This window comes from Podarcis melisellensis (assembly GCF_964234715.1).
Source record: "Podarcis melisellensis genome assembly, chromosome: 1".
In the NCBI taxonomy this organism is placed as follows: Eukaryota; Metazoa; Chordata; class Lepidosauria; order Squamata; family Lacertidae; genus Podarcis; species Podarcis melisellensis.
The window spans coordinates 57,128,686-57,143,039 of NC_138528.1; the positions used below are offsets into that span (position 1 = coordinate 57,128,686).

General features: G+C 41.0%; 1 protein-coding gene across 6 annotated transcripts in view; it reads left to right on the plus strand.

Moving 5' to 3' along the window:
- The window catches only part of SHANK2 (SH3 and multiple ankyrin repeat domains 2), a 334,933-nt gene that overhangs the window by 170,782 nt on the left and 149,797 nt on the right, over positions 1 to 14,354 (plus strand). For all 6 annotated transcript variants that reach the window (XM_081891148.1, XM_081891150.1, XM_081891145.1 and 3 more), the window contains one exon: positions 1,637 to 1,712. In XM_081891148.1, coding sequence (XP_081747274.1) covers positions 1,637 to 1,712 — 76 coding nt within the window. The remainder of the gene's footprint in view (positions 1 to 1,636; positions 1,713 to 14,354) is intronic.

The following is a 14,354-nucleotide window of genomic DNA, read 5'->3' on the forward strand; positions in this document are numbered from 1 at the left end:
GAGCTATGTACTATTGTCTCATCCTTTTGATTTTGTGTGTTGCTGCCCCCCCCCCACTAGTAATATACAGTGTCCTGCAAATGCATTTAAAGGAAGTTTGAAATTAACACTGTGGAATGCTTGCTTTATACGTGTTGGTAGCTGAGCAGTACTGCTTCTAACTACATGTTGCGTTTGCTCCCACCCACTTTCAGTACGATAATAGAAGGGTGAGATCATACCTTAGAAATTACTTTGCTGCTGCAACCGATTCCTCCAAAGAGTCAAATAATAATTTTAGAGTTTACAGATTTTGTCAGAGTGAATACAGTGGGTGAGTGGGATTTCACCTTAAAGACTGGCCATTATGCGACTCCACACTTTAAAACAAGTGATGGCAAACTCCGCTGGACTCAGCTGAGAATTAGCCTGATACTTATGAGCTTTCTTCAAGAGCTTTCAGGAAGAAAGCTTGCCTCCCCTGGGAGATCTCTCCTCACTAATATTGGTGGCACGTGTACCGGCATGTGACGTGCATAACCATGTTGCCTTATCACTTTCACACCGCTCCTAAAACTTCCTTCCATTATTTTATTTTTTGCGGGGGAGGGCAGGGACTCTAATCTGAACTCACACATAGCTGTGCAAAAGCCTTCAAAGCTGTGTTTTAAAGCTATCCCCAAAGGACAAGGAAGTTCCTGGACAAAGGAATTGTGCCTCCCCAAACTAAGGTAACACTTGGACTCAGACATACAGTTCTGTAAATCCTCCACCTAGTCCATAAGAGGCCATACCTCTGCTTCAAGGAGTCATTTGGGATGAGGGAATGCTAAAATGGACCCCCTTTGTACAACAAGCTCCGCTGAGCCTTAAAAACCAACCTTTGGGCTTTTGCCTTGACTGTGGTGAATGTTCAGGCCACACAGAAGCTATAGTTTGGGTCAAAAATTCAAGGATATTTTACAATAATGCTCCCTTTTATGTGTTATGGCATGTCTCTCAGACATGAATTAATTTACTGCATATTTAATTTTTAAGCATGATTTGGAATTTCTTTTTATACATTTCTGTATAAATATTTATAAAAACAAGTAAGTGTAGTATTTGTAGGGGACGCAGGTGGCGCTGTGGGTTAAAGCCTCAGCGCCTAGGACTTGCCAATCGAAAGGTCGGCGGTTCGAATCCCTGCGGCGGGGTGCGCTCCCGCTGCTCGGTCCCAGCGCCTGCCAACGTAGCAGTTCGAAAGCACCTCCGGGTGCAAGTAGATAAATAGGGACCGCTTACCAGCGGGAAGGTAAACGGAGTTTCCGTGTGCGGCTCTGGCTCGCCAGAGCAGCGATGTCACGCTGGCCACGTGACCCGGAAGTGTCTCCGGACAGCGCTGGCCCCTGGCCTCTTAAGTGAGATGGGCGCACAACCCCAGAGTCTGTCAAGACTGGCCCGTATGGGCAGGGGTACCTTTACCTTTACCTTTAAATTAATAAAAGTAAATATTGGGACAACAGCACTGATAAGAGACAGCAGTCTCTCCCTCCAGTCCCTACCCCCATAAAAAGAAAAAAGTTGAATGGTAATTTATGAAACAAGAGAGCATGTGATTATTTCTCTTGACAATTGAAAGTTTTAATTAAGTATATTCTGTCTTCATTTTGAACAGAAACTCGAGCAGACAGAACAAAGAAATTGTTTAGACACTATACTGTTGGATCATATGACAGCTTTGATGCTTCAAGGTAAGAGATTGCATTTTTTTTTCATACTTGAAATATTTTGTAAGTGTTGGCTTGGTGTTCTGAGTTCAAAAAGGTGTGAGCACCCTCAACTTCCCTTCTGTCTCAAAGCTATTTTTGTTCTATCATGCCTTTCACTAGAACAGAGAGCAGCCAAACACCTTTTGAAAGAAAACAAAGATTTATCCCAGTATGTACTCTAAATTGCCTTCTTTGGTTGAACCAAGGCACATGCGTTATCAAGGCACTCTCTTCCCTCACCAGGGCACCAATGGCTTGAGGCCTTGTGGGGCACACTATTGTCATTTCTACTTGTAAGGTCTGGGAGATCACCTTTGGGTGGTCTCTTACTCATGACTGTTGGATGTTTAAGAAAGTTGCTCCTCTGTAGGAATCCATATGAGGAACAAAAATACAGGCCCCACAATTCTGCTCCCATTGTTTCGCCTTTCATCTCAAGATGCTTCCCTTTTTTGTTTTTTCTCTTCTGTCAGTTCCCCTTTTTGGATTTGCATCCTAATGCCAATTGAAATAAGCAGGATATGCTTCTCTTGCTGGCATTCTATCAATCTTAGCCTAGGCCCCATTGATTAGTTCCTATTACTTCACATGCGTATTTTTGGGTTGCAGCAACCACATAATAATAAGAAGCAAGAGAAGGTGCTTCAGATTCTGCAACTTGAGTGATGTACATGTATTTGAGTAAATTAAATTGAAATTAATAGTGATTGTTTGACAAATTGTAATTCAGCTGAAGTTGTTACTATATGTATTTAGTTGGAGCACAGGACATGCATGTGGCTTATTGCATAATGCAGGTGGGCTGAACAAAGCATTTCTTGTCACATTTTCCTTCAATGGGTTTTTATTGTACTATAATTGTAAATTTCTTTGATTCCCCCCTCCTGAAATTGCAGTATACAGTCGTACCTTGAAAGCTGAACAGAATCCATTCTGGAAGTCCGTTTGACTTCTGAGACGTTCGGAAACCAAGGTGCAGCTTCCAATTTGTTCCCGATTGCTCAGACACACCAGAAACAATAGCGGAAGCTGCACTGGATGTTTGGCTTCCAAAAAAAAGTTTGAAAACTGGAACACTCACTTCCAGTTTTCGATCATTCGGGAGCCGGGACGTTCGACTCCCAAGGTGTTCAGGAGCTGAGATACGACTGTACACACATTTTTATAAATAAATATATTAACAGCAACATTTGCACATAGAAGCAAACACTTTAAGACAGTGTTTTCAAAAGCAGACTGTGAAGACTCTCATGAAACTGGGACTGTGGGCAACTCTGACAGAAAATAGCAACAAATACCTACACATGGAAACATTTTGAATTGGCTAACACCAGCTTAGAAGGAGTCGTTGTGTGGAAACTCCTCAAGGCTATCAGCTGATTGCATGGGGGGTGCAGACAGAACAAAATATTATGCATTATGAAAGGAATGTAAAACAATACAAAAGCTGCTGGGTGTCTAGATATACCAAGTGTTTGATCATGTCATTGCATGTAATTTTGGCCACCTCCCATCTAGGAAGAGAGACAACAGAAATGGGGGAAAAATGCTGAGGAAGGGAGGCAGAAATGTTCAAATATATTGAAAGCCAAGGAAAAGCTTGTCAGGGTAAAATTTCCTATCTTAGAGAAGAGATCCAGATGTCAAAACTAATACAGGCAGCTTTTGCATAATATAATGTTTTCAACAACTTGGATTCTTGTAAGACAATGGCAGGTTTACGCTTCATTGTTACCATTTGTAGTAACAAATCCCTGGGAGCTAGTTATAATTTGCTGCTACCTGGAACTGTTAACTGTGTATTGGAGGGACAGTTTGGACCTATAATATTCCCTCAGATATTTCCAAGCATCACTAAGTTATTGCATTCACTGTTTTGAGCTTTCAAAACTGCAGTATAAAGATCTGGTAATAATAGAAATTTCATGCTGAGCAAGTGTGCAGTGTCTGGATTTCAGCCAGTTTATTCACGTACCAATCACCTCATCTGTGGTGCTTCTTAATGTTTGAAAAGAGATACACGTTACAATCTGTGATAGGTCTGTGTGACTACTTGAGCAGTCAGTTTACCAGCCCCAAAGTGGTGAACATTTATGTGTGGCAAAACAAGTTACCTAGGGGAGTTTCCTAATTGGCAATTTTAGCATTCGGAAGGGGGACTAGGGGGATGATGTTGTTCACAGGCTGTTGACTTCACCCAAATTTGCTCTCTGACTAGTAGCTGTTGCCTAAAAAGAGCACACAGTTCTGCATTTCATTTGATTTCTTCAAAAATGCACTTGGTGTGCAAACAAAATGTGACACAGGAAGTTGGGAAGCCAGTGTTATAAGGCTTTGTTGTTAATTGTCTAGAATCTTGGGGAATAAATTGTACTATATTTGTATTTGAACCAAAGGACCTGTGAATAAGTCATACAGCTTTCTGCTCTTGTTTCCTTAGAGATATTGTCTCATGTTTCTTTCTAAGTCTTGTCCTTTTTTTTCTTTCTTGCATATTATGTTACTCTTTCCACAGCCAGTTTTGTATAGTTAGTATTTTTGCCCATTTTAAAATTAAGGCAATTGAAAAATTGTACAATTGGTATTCCAATGACTGCAGAGAGTTGTACAGCCACTGCTGTTTTTTATATGATGAGATAATTTAAGGCCTGGTGGAGCATAGAGGCTGTCAGTTCTTTGAAACTAAGTTGGGAGGAAGTGTTTTAGTACTGTTCTATTGTTGGACTGTATGGAGACCCTTCTCAGTTATAAGGGCAATGCAAAAGACTTTCTTCGAGAGAGGCCTGATGCTCAAGAGAGGTGCAATGCTCAGAACTAGGGTGCTATACAGTTCTGCTATTGACAGCTTGGCAAAGGATTTCAATAGCTTCTGCTGTTTTTCTTTGGCCAGAAGGGGGCAGAGAAAGGACAGTGTATCTTGTGACATGATTGGAGTGGATTGCTAGGACAGGAAGGTGGGAAACATGTAGGGAATTGTACTCACATTTGCCACTGGTGTCATCTGAGGTTGTGTTCACACTCCCAATTACTATGGATTCACTGCATTTCCAGTGCTGGGGTTTTAAGCAGTGTTTACACAATGTTATCCAAAATGCATATGTACCTTGCACTCGGTTATAAAATACTATGGTTTGATGCATTGTTTCTCAAACCAGCTTCACACTGATTGGAGTTCTTAAGCCGTTCCTAATTTGTCTCTAGCCAAGGTGTGAATACGTTTGCACAGGGTAAAAACATCTCCATCTCATCAACAACACCTGGTGTGTACACAACCAGAAACCTTTTGAAGCTGATGTGAACATCACTTGGTATCATCTTTGTCATTAAATTGTGTCAAAGTGGCCGGGGGGGGGGGGGATGATGCTTTTGTAACACTGTGGTTGACTGATTGGGTGGGTGACAAAAGATGGGGGACAAATGAGTGTGCTACACACCATTTCCAAATGCAGTTCAAAAATGAGTAATGATGAGCTGGCCTGTCTGTAAGTCAAACCACCCCTTATATGTAATCAAGATTCCAGCCATCCTTTTTCCTTATTACCTGGTGGTTTATACAAAAACCCAATTAGATATTGACAAATAGCAGTTTCTCCTGCCTGCTTAGAAACATCTTTCTCAGAAGTAGATTCTCATTAAGCAGTGAGTGGATGGTGGTGGGTCCAATCATACCTTTGCTACAAAATTTGGAATTTCACAGCTTTCACTAATTTACCATTTGTACACACTTCATCATTTGGCAGTCCTCTGAGCATGCATATTACTGTAATGAAGAATATTACTGTAATAAAGCATTCTCACCTATGCTTGGATGAGTCTCAGCCTGGGGTACCTGAGTATGTGGACAGGAAGATGTGACTTGTTCATCCTGAAGACAATCTAGGTGAATGTCTAACTGAATCCATTTCCAGTCAGTGTCGCCAAGTGCCTCCTTCGAATCTGTGATTTTCACCCTATCCCAAAGTTTGGTATATCATACTTGTTGGATGTGAAAGCTGGGACTTAACACTTCCACCTGGCTCTGTGCCCTGTCTCTCATGATATTTGTGCTATTTTTAGCAAAGGCAGTTGCTAGGGGATGGGAAGAAAAGAGGGGAACCTGGGTTTTTGTACTTTTTATATGTAAATATATAAGCTTGTGTACTTTCACACAAACATTACTTTTCAAAAGTGGGGGTCAAAATATAGGCTTAACTACTATTACTATTACTGGTATATACAGTGTTTAGAAACTGAGATATGAAAGCTAGGAGCTAAAAGGCACCTTAAACCTACAGTATAGGTGCAACAACAGAATGTCTAGGAGTGTTTTTTATAACAAGAATACAAAGCTGAAAACGAATGAACTGCAGCTAAAATATTATGTTAATTTTTCACATGGTCTAGTCCTTCCCCTGCCCACCCCTAATATTCTTAAGAGGGTTTCTTCTCCAGTCTTCAGAGAGTAGCTGGAAATGAGGAGAAAGAAAAAGGTCCTCCTTTCCTTCCACTCTGCAGTTTTAATCTGAAATCTTAGGCTCAGAAACTGTTCACGCTAATGAGATCCCCTGTTGCAAAATGCGCCTAGAACAATGGGAGTTTCGAACACTGATGGTGTGTGTGTGTGTAATTACTACTACTGTCTTTTGTGATTGGACAACTGCTTTTGGATCTGCTAACTGCATTGTTATAAAATGCTACCTGAATGCTTATAATACAACATTATAGGGATATGCCTGTAGAGAGAACTGGTGCTATTTAAATATGGCTTAAAATCTGTTCTCCGTATCTCTTTATGCTCCTTTTTCTAGATTTGCTATTTTATCTGAATTTTCACACTCTTGCTTTTCTTTATATTTTGTGAGATAATATCTGCTCAATTATAATCAGTTGCATTATATGTGATGATCATTTTCTTCAAAGAAAGGATCACCAGTTCATTTCTGTGAACTCGGTTAGAATGCCAGGCTCTAGGACTTGGTCCATAATAAAGTGGCAGTGTAAATCTGGTAATAATGGATATAAATTTGATGAGAGAATTTTCCAATTACAACTCTTATCACTTTGATGGCATGCTTTTACACTCCTGTGCCTGCTTTCAGGAAGTCTAATATGTTCTAGTTTATATCTAGGATAGTCAATCAAGGGACTGGAATTCAGTTCTGACCAGTGCTTCTTTGGATAGGAGATGAGTCAATCAGCACCTAAAGAGACAGTGATTGCACCTCAAGAAACTATCCTTGTGAAGACAAGCAGGTTATAGGCTGGTTTATAATAACCTATTTTGGACAGAAGCTTATTGAGCCCATGTTTGTGGAGCAGTTTCAGCTTTTCCTGAAGTAGAAATCCAGTCAAAAATATTTTACTCATTTAAGACATCCTCATTTAACTACAAGAAGATAAAATAGGCCAAAAAATTTCACTGGCTAATCTTCAGCTGTGCTGTCCTAAAGCAAGTGAACTTCATAAGCAAACTTGATTCTGTTGACGTTCGTAATCATAGGATCATGTGGTTTGGCTGCATAAGCGTCAATGTATGTATTTGGTGGTGTTGTTTTTTTAAACATGGCAGTGTATTTTCTTCTAAAATCAGCAGTGAGGGGACCACAATAACCTCCTCCATCCAGAAAGGAATTTATTATTATTATTATTATTATTATTATTATTATTATTATTAATTACTAATACCCATCCCATCTGGCTGGATTTCCCCAACCATGCTGGGCAGCTTACATTATATATAAAAACATAGTGAAATGTCAAACATTAAAAACTTCATGATACAGGGCTGTCTTCAGATTTCTTCTAAAAGTTACGTACCATAGTTCTTTATCTCCTTGATATCTGATGGGAGGGCATTCCACAGTGCGGGCACCACTGCCGAGAAGGCCCTCTGCTTGGTTCCCTGTAACTTCACTTCACTTAGTGAGGGAACGGCCAGAAGACTCTTGGAGGAGGACCTCAGAGTCTGGGCTGAGCAATGGGGGTGGAGATGCTCCTTCAGGTATACTGAGCCAAGACTATTTTGGGCTTTAAAGGTTAGCACCTTTAAAGTGCTCAGAAACGTACTGGGAGCCAGTGAAAATCCTATTGGGACTGGTGTTATATGGTCCTGGCGGCCACTCCCAGTTACCAGTTTAGCTGCCACATTTTATATCAGTTGGAGTTCCTGAGTCACCTTCAAAGTAGGCCCACATAGAATGCATTGCAGTAGTCCAAGTGGGAGATAACCAGAGCATGCACTACTCTGGTGATACAGTCTGTGGGCAGGTAGTGTCTCAGCCGGTGTACCAGGTGAAGCTGGTAGACTTTGGACACAGAAATGACCTGGGCCTCCATGGACAGCTGTGAGTCCAAAATGACTCCTAGGCTGCGCACCTGGTCCTTCAGGGTCATGCTATCACCACATTGCTGGAGGCTGATAAAGCAACTGCCTATTTAGAAGGGATGTGGTAACTCAAGGCTCAGTAGGGTTCCACCTAGTCCAGTAATGCTTCTGTTCTGACTCATTCCGAACAAGTTACAGGTTGACTGCCTACCTCATTCTTATCTTAACTATGTGCTTGTTTGGGATTGCTTCCCTGCAGACTGCCAACCCTAAATATTGCTGTTGTCTGTAGGCAGCTAGCAACTAAAATTACAAAGCTGGATTCTGGAATACACAGCTAGTGACACTTGCCTTAAAGAAACAGTAAGGTGTGTTCATATAAGTAGCATAGCTTCCTTCTTCCTTTTTGTTCAATGGAACTGGAATCTTATTTTCTACTGTACTAAATAATTCTATGTCATATACAAGTCTTCATTAAAATGTGCGTGCAAATGAACAGTGCATCAGTGTTACACTAGTTTATGCAATATCACCTTAGTTACCTGGAACAGGAGTAGTTTCTAGGCCATTCCCCTCAACAATTCCCTGGTGTTTTTGTTTCTTTAAGAAAGTTTCACATTTAAGAGCTTGCATTGATAAATTGTTTTATCAAATGTTGTTTTTGAAAAAACGCAATGCTTCTCCAGTTAGAATGTTTAGTGCTTTATTATCAATCCTGCTTAAAACTGAAAATAGCATATTTTAACAAGAAAAATGAAAATCCTACTTTAACAGATGCAGAATTCCTCAGGTGTTGGTAGAACCATACCTGTAGTGTTTGCTGTGTGAAAATAAAAGCTTCACTTCCCTCACCCTCAATTTCAGGAATGATTTGCATTCTTTTAATAGATTTCCAAAAACAACCATGACCTTTCCCCCCCCCAAAAAAATACTCTGTTCATATCTATGAGAGTAATAGCATGTGTTTGTAATACTAGCTAGTGTTGCAGTGATATTAAAATACTTTGCTAAGTTAATACAGAATGGTTTCAGATATCTTTCCAAGCATCTGTGGCAACATGGATCAACTTTCAGCATACAATAGAAAAAAGAGACAATATAAACAGTGTTCACTCTGTCATGTCATCCTTTCTTTTCTATGAGCTCTAGCTGACCAAGCTTGTTTTCAGGTCAGCTGCAGCCTATAAAAAGGAACAGGCTGACACAGTACGGGATTGGGGTTTGTTTCCTCCCCACATCTCATTGCGTGCTGCTCTGTTGGCAGCAGCTCTGGTCAACCAGACCCGGGCTGCCACCAATGTCTGAAAGCATCCTTTTATTGAAACCTAAAACTATTCCAAAGTTGTAAGTGATAATGTAGCTTTGACGGTTCTAAATAGTTTAGAGCTAGGGACTGTGTGTCTGGGGGTGGGGGTTGTTTTTAATTCAGGGTTGAATGCACTATTGGTATTCAACAAGTAATTAACATTTCCTTCCTGAATTATTTCAGTGCTACGTTCTATAGTACCAGATTGCTCAACTAGATGATCAGTGCCCAGGGAAATGCAATCAATCAAATGCAGGGTCTATATTAATCTTGAAGTCGTTAATTACTAGAATCATCCACTCATTTTTGAGTTCATTGCAACAGGGGGGAAAGCTATAAATAGACACCTCTCCACAATCCTGTAGTGGTAGAAAATGTTCTTCATGTTACAACATTTACTCTAGAAATCACCTTAAAGCAGAGTTATCTGCAACCTTCAGTTTTCTGCTTCCTACATGGATCGCATAAGATATTAATCTAAATGTGACCTTCCAGGGATGGATGTTGCAAATCCATACCAAAGATCTCTCCATTAGTTAGCCAATAGCATACTCCAATTTGTCAGCATTTTGGAAGATATTAGTAATATTGCTTCTCCTGCAACAAGTTTATGATACAATTAAATGGTTTATATAATAATGTTATATATATATTCATATTTCATTTCCTGGAGAACTTTATGTACACTATCCCAGTATGTGGTTTATAGCATCCTTTTGGCTCAGATACTTTAGGTGAAATGTTAGTTGGAACTGCTTTCCCTGTTCCTTAGTTTTGTTGTTTTGTTTTTCCTCTACACTTTATTTTATTGTGTGAATTGTTTTCACACTTTCATACACCACCCTGGAAACTTCTGATAAAATGAAGAAACATTTTAAACTTGTTTCCATAAAACTGGATTTTAAAGAGGTGTACACTGTTAGGTGGAGGATCCTTTTTTATTTCTACAATTCTTATTTACTTTTTATATGTATTTTCAAGGTGGTTTACAGTCAAAAACACAAAGCAATTCGAAGACGATCAGATACTGTCATAGTTCCGACGATAAACGGTGACAACCGGCGTTATATAGCGATCCAGTGGCATTATATAAAAACAAAAAACAAAACAAAACACAAAGCAATTAAATTGTTTTAAACTATATTAGAATTCCCATTAAAATCACAGATATGGACATCAAAGCCAAGTCTCCATTACAAAATCCAAAACAGCCTATAGTACTATACCAGCAAAAAGAGAACTATGAGGTAAAAACTTTTTCAACTGCCATTTTTTACTAGCTGCCTAAAAACATTTCAGTGATGGGACCTGACTTGCTTCACTTTGCAAGGCTTTCCATGGGGTTGGCACCACAACCAAAAAAGCCTTGACCATAATTATCACCAGCCATGCTTCCTGGGGTCAAGGGATCTGGTGTAAAGTTTCAGATAATGATCAAATCATTCAGGGAGAAACATACAGAAGAATGTGATGCTTAAGGTACCCAGGTCACAGGCCGTAGCTCACATCCTCACCATACGTTTAAAGCACTTTTATACCACTTTTACAGTCATGGAGAATCCTGGGAACTGTAGTTTGTTAACAGTGCTGGGAACTGTAGCTCTGTTTGGTTGCGTGGTATAAGATTGCTTTAAAATTCAGTTTGAAAATAAACCAGTAAAAAAAAATGCAGATCATACAAAACAGGAGAGAGAGAGATTATGCATCAAAAACATGCTGACCTGTCAGCCACCCGACTGCAGCAGTTTGTACTAGTTGTAGTTTTCAACAGTTTTCTAGGGCAGCCTCACCTAGAACATGTTGCAATAGTCTAATTTGGAGATCTGTAGAGCAGAGGTAGGCAGACTTTGTAGAACTCCAAGATCTACCAGCAAGAACCAAGTGCAAATACAAACCAACCAGTCAGGTGCAAAATACAAATTGAATTAAAGGATAAAGTGAGTGCCACTGAACACCTTCTGAGCCTAGGAATTAGTTTTTTAGTACAGTGGTACCTCAGAACTCGAATGGCTCTCTTCATGAATGTTTTGGCTCCCAAACTCCGAAAACCCAGAAGTTCTCCTGTTTTTTAATGTACCTCAGAACATGAACGTCCAACACGACTTCCGCTGTGCAAAAACCTAGCTGTCGGCCAGCCAGAAGACATGCCTCGGAACTCAAACATTTCAGAAGTCGAATGGTCTTCTGGAACGGATTACATTCAAGTTCTGAGGTACCAGTGTAGCAGAACTGAACTGACCCCACAGTCTTTTCACAAAAAAGTCTACTTTTGCTTAACTTCCTTCATAGCAGCAGCATCACTTAAGTGTAAAGCGTAATTTAGTTGTTGCTGTTGTTGAAACAACTGGGTGTCAGAAACCTTTGCCATGTTTTTGCAAGTCAACCAGAAATCTACCAGTAGATTATGACCTACTTGCTTCCCAGCACTGAATTGGAGCATGGATGACCATGGTTCAGCTTTGGTAGGAAGAGCTGTGGATCATAAACCCACCAAAGCTGGAAAAGGCACCCCTCACTATTGATGCCGTCTACACAATCTAGCAGAATCACTTGAGCAAAAAGTACACTTCAGTAGGAGTGTAACACCACCCAGTAGAAGCTGCAAATCCAAACCTGAGTCAACTCACTACCAGTACTTCTGTTTTGTCTGGATTAAGTTTTGGTTTCGTCATCCCCATTCAGTCCTTCACAGCTACCAAACAGTGATTTAACCTTTGAACTACTTCCCTAAAATGAGATAAAAATAAAAATATAGAGTTGGGTATTATCAGCTTATACTGATGATTCTGCAATCCAACTGTCCTCTCTGAGCAGTTTCATGTAGTTGTTAGATACCATAGGGGACATGATGGAGCTCTGCAGAATCTTACAGGCCACCAGACATGGGGAAGAGCAATAATCTTCTATCTAGCACCACTTCTGGGTTTTATCTCTCTGTAATGAACAAAGCCACTTTAGCATTGACCACAATTCCCATCCCTTTGTGAAAACCCAGATAGATAACATGGTCTATGGATCAGTAAACAAGCTCAGAGGTCCAGGAGAATCAACAGGGTCACATGCACCTCATGCAACTTCCTAGGAAATGAGTTGCTGATTAGGGTTTTTAACCACCTGATTGCTGTTGCTTTTGTTTTTGTTTTATTGTGTATTTTGTATTCTCATTTTGTATTTTTCTGTTGTGAACCACCCTGGGATCTTTGCATGAAGAACTGTATACAAATTTAATAAATAATAAACATAATTCATCTCCCAGCCCAGATCATCCACTAAGGCAGTGTGATGTTTGACCTCCCAGGTGGGTCATAAGGAAGGGGTTAAACGAGTGTGAAGTGATTGGCCAGTGAAAACCCAAGGGGAGGAGTTAGAGTTGGGAGTTGGAGAAGGAATAGGGAGGATAAGTCTGGGTTGGTCGAGTTGTGTTGTGAGAGAATCTGATAGGAGTCAGATAGACAGTTGGGATAATCAGTTAGCAGTTATTAGGAAAGGTATAGGCCAGGATAGAAACTAAGATTAAGAAACTGACAAGAAAAAATATCTGAAACCATAAACTTGTTAAGGCTTATAAAATAAACTTGCTTATTTGATTTAATGTTAACAACTGTCTGGACTCTGTGTGTACCCAAGAGAAACGGGTTGGTGGCAACGGGAAAGCAATCACAGTGGTGGCACAGGGATCAATAGACCGTCAAACGTCCAGGGACCCTGTGTGATCGCCACAGGCAGGCATAGGCAAACTCGGCCCTCCAGATGTTTTGGGACTACAACTCCCATAATCCTAGCTAACAGGACCAGTAGTCAGGGATGAGAAAGGTAAAGGTACCCCTGCCCGTACGGGCCAGTCTTGACAGACTCTGGGGTTGTGCACCCATCTCACTTAAGAGGCCAAGGGCCAGCGCTGTCCGGAGACACTTCCGGGTCACGTGGCCAGCGTGACAAAGCTGCATCTGGTGAGCCAGCGCAGCACACGGAAATGCCGTTTACCTTCCCGCCAGTAAGCGGTCCCTATTTATCTACTTGCACCTGGGGGTGCTTTCGAACTGCTAGGTTGGCAGGCGCTGGGACCAAGCAACGGGAGCGCACCCCGCCGCGGGGATTCGAACCACTGACCTTTCGATCGGCAAGCCCTAGGCGCTGAGGCTTTAACCCACAGCGCCACCCGGTCAGGGATGATAGTAGTCCCAAAACATCTGGAGGGCCGAGTTTGCCTATGCCTGCACTAAGGTAATCAAGGAAGTTTTATTGTTGGCCAAAACCAGTCTGAAACTGGTTTCTAGAAGGGATCTAAATAACTATTTTCATCCAAAAACTTTTGGAGCAATACTACAACAAATTACAGTGGTACCTCAGGTTACATATGCTTCAGGTTACATACGCTTCAGGTTACAGACTCTGGTAACCCAAAAATATTACCTCGGGTTAAGAACTTTGCTTCAGGATGAGAACAGAAATCGTGCAGCAGTGGCGCAGCGGCAGCAGGAGGCCCCATTAGCTAAAGTGGTGCTTCAGGTTAAGAACAGACCTCCAGAACGAATTAAGTTCTTAACCCGAGGTACCACTGTATGTAGTTTGGCCCCCAAAGGTTTCAAACATTAGCAGTTTATGCTACATTATAATTAGCCATAGTAGCCATAGTAACCATAGTCACTTGCTGTAGAGGGGATTTCTCAGTCCCTTCCCCCGCCTCCACACACAAGATGAAGTAGAAGCTATGGGAAGGGTGTGTGTGAATAGTTTCCTGGGAATGAGGGACAGGGTAGGAAGAAGAGTATGATGAGCAGCAATGGAAGCCTCAGTCCTGCCACTTTAAGCCATGATTTTTAAATTTGCTAACTTGGAGGTGACCAGGTGGGGTGGGGAGAAGACAATTTCTTCCTTTTTTCTTTAATGCCCCTCCCCCTCCTCCCTCCTGCCTCTCGCTGTAAATCCTTTTGACAGAAACTGCAGTTTTTGCTCAGAATCCAGATGTGTTAGGATTTTACTCCAGACCTGTTCATCTGCACCCTATCTACTT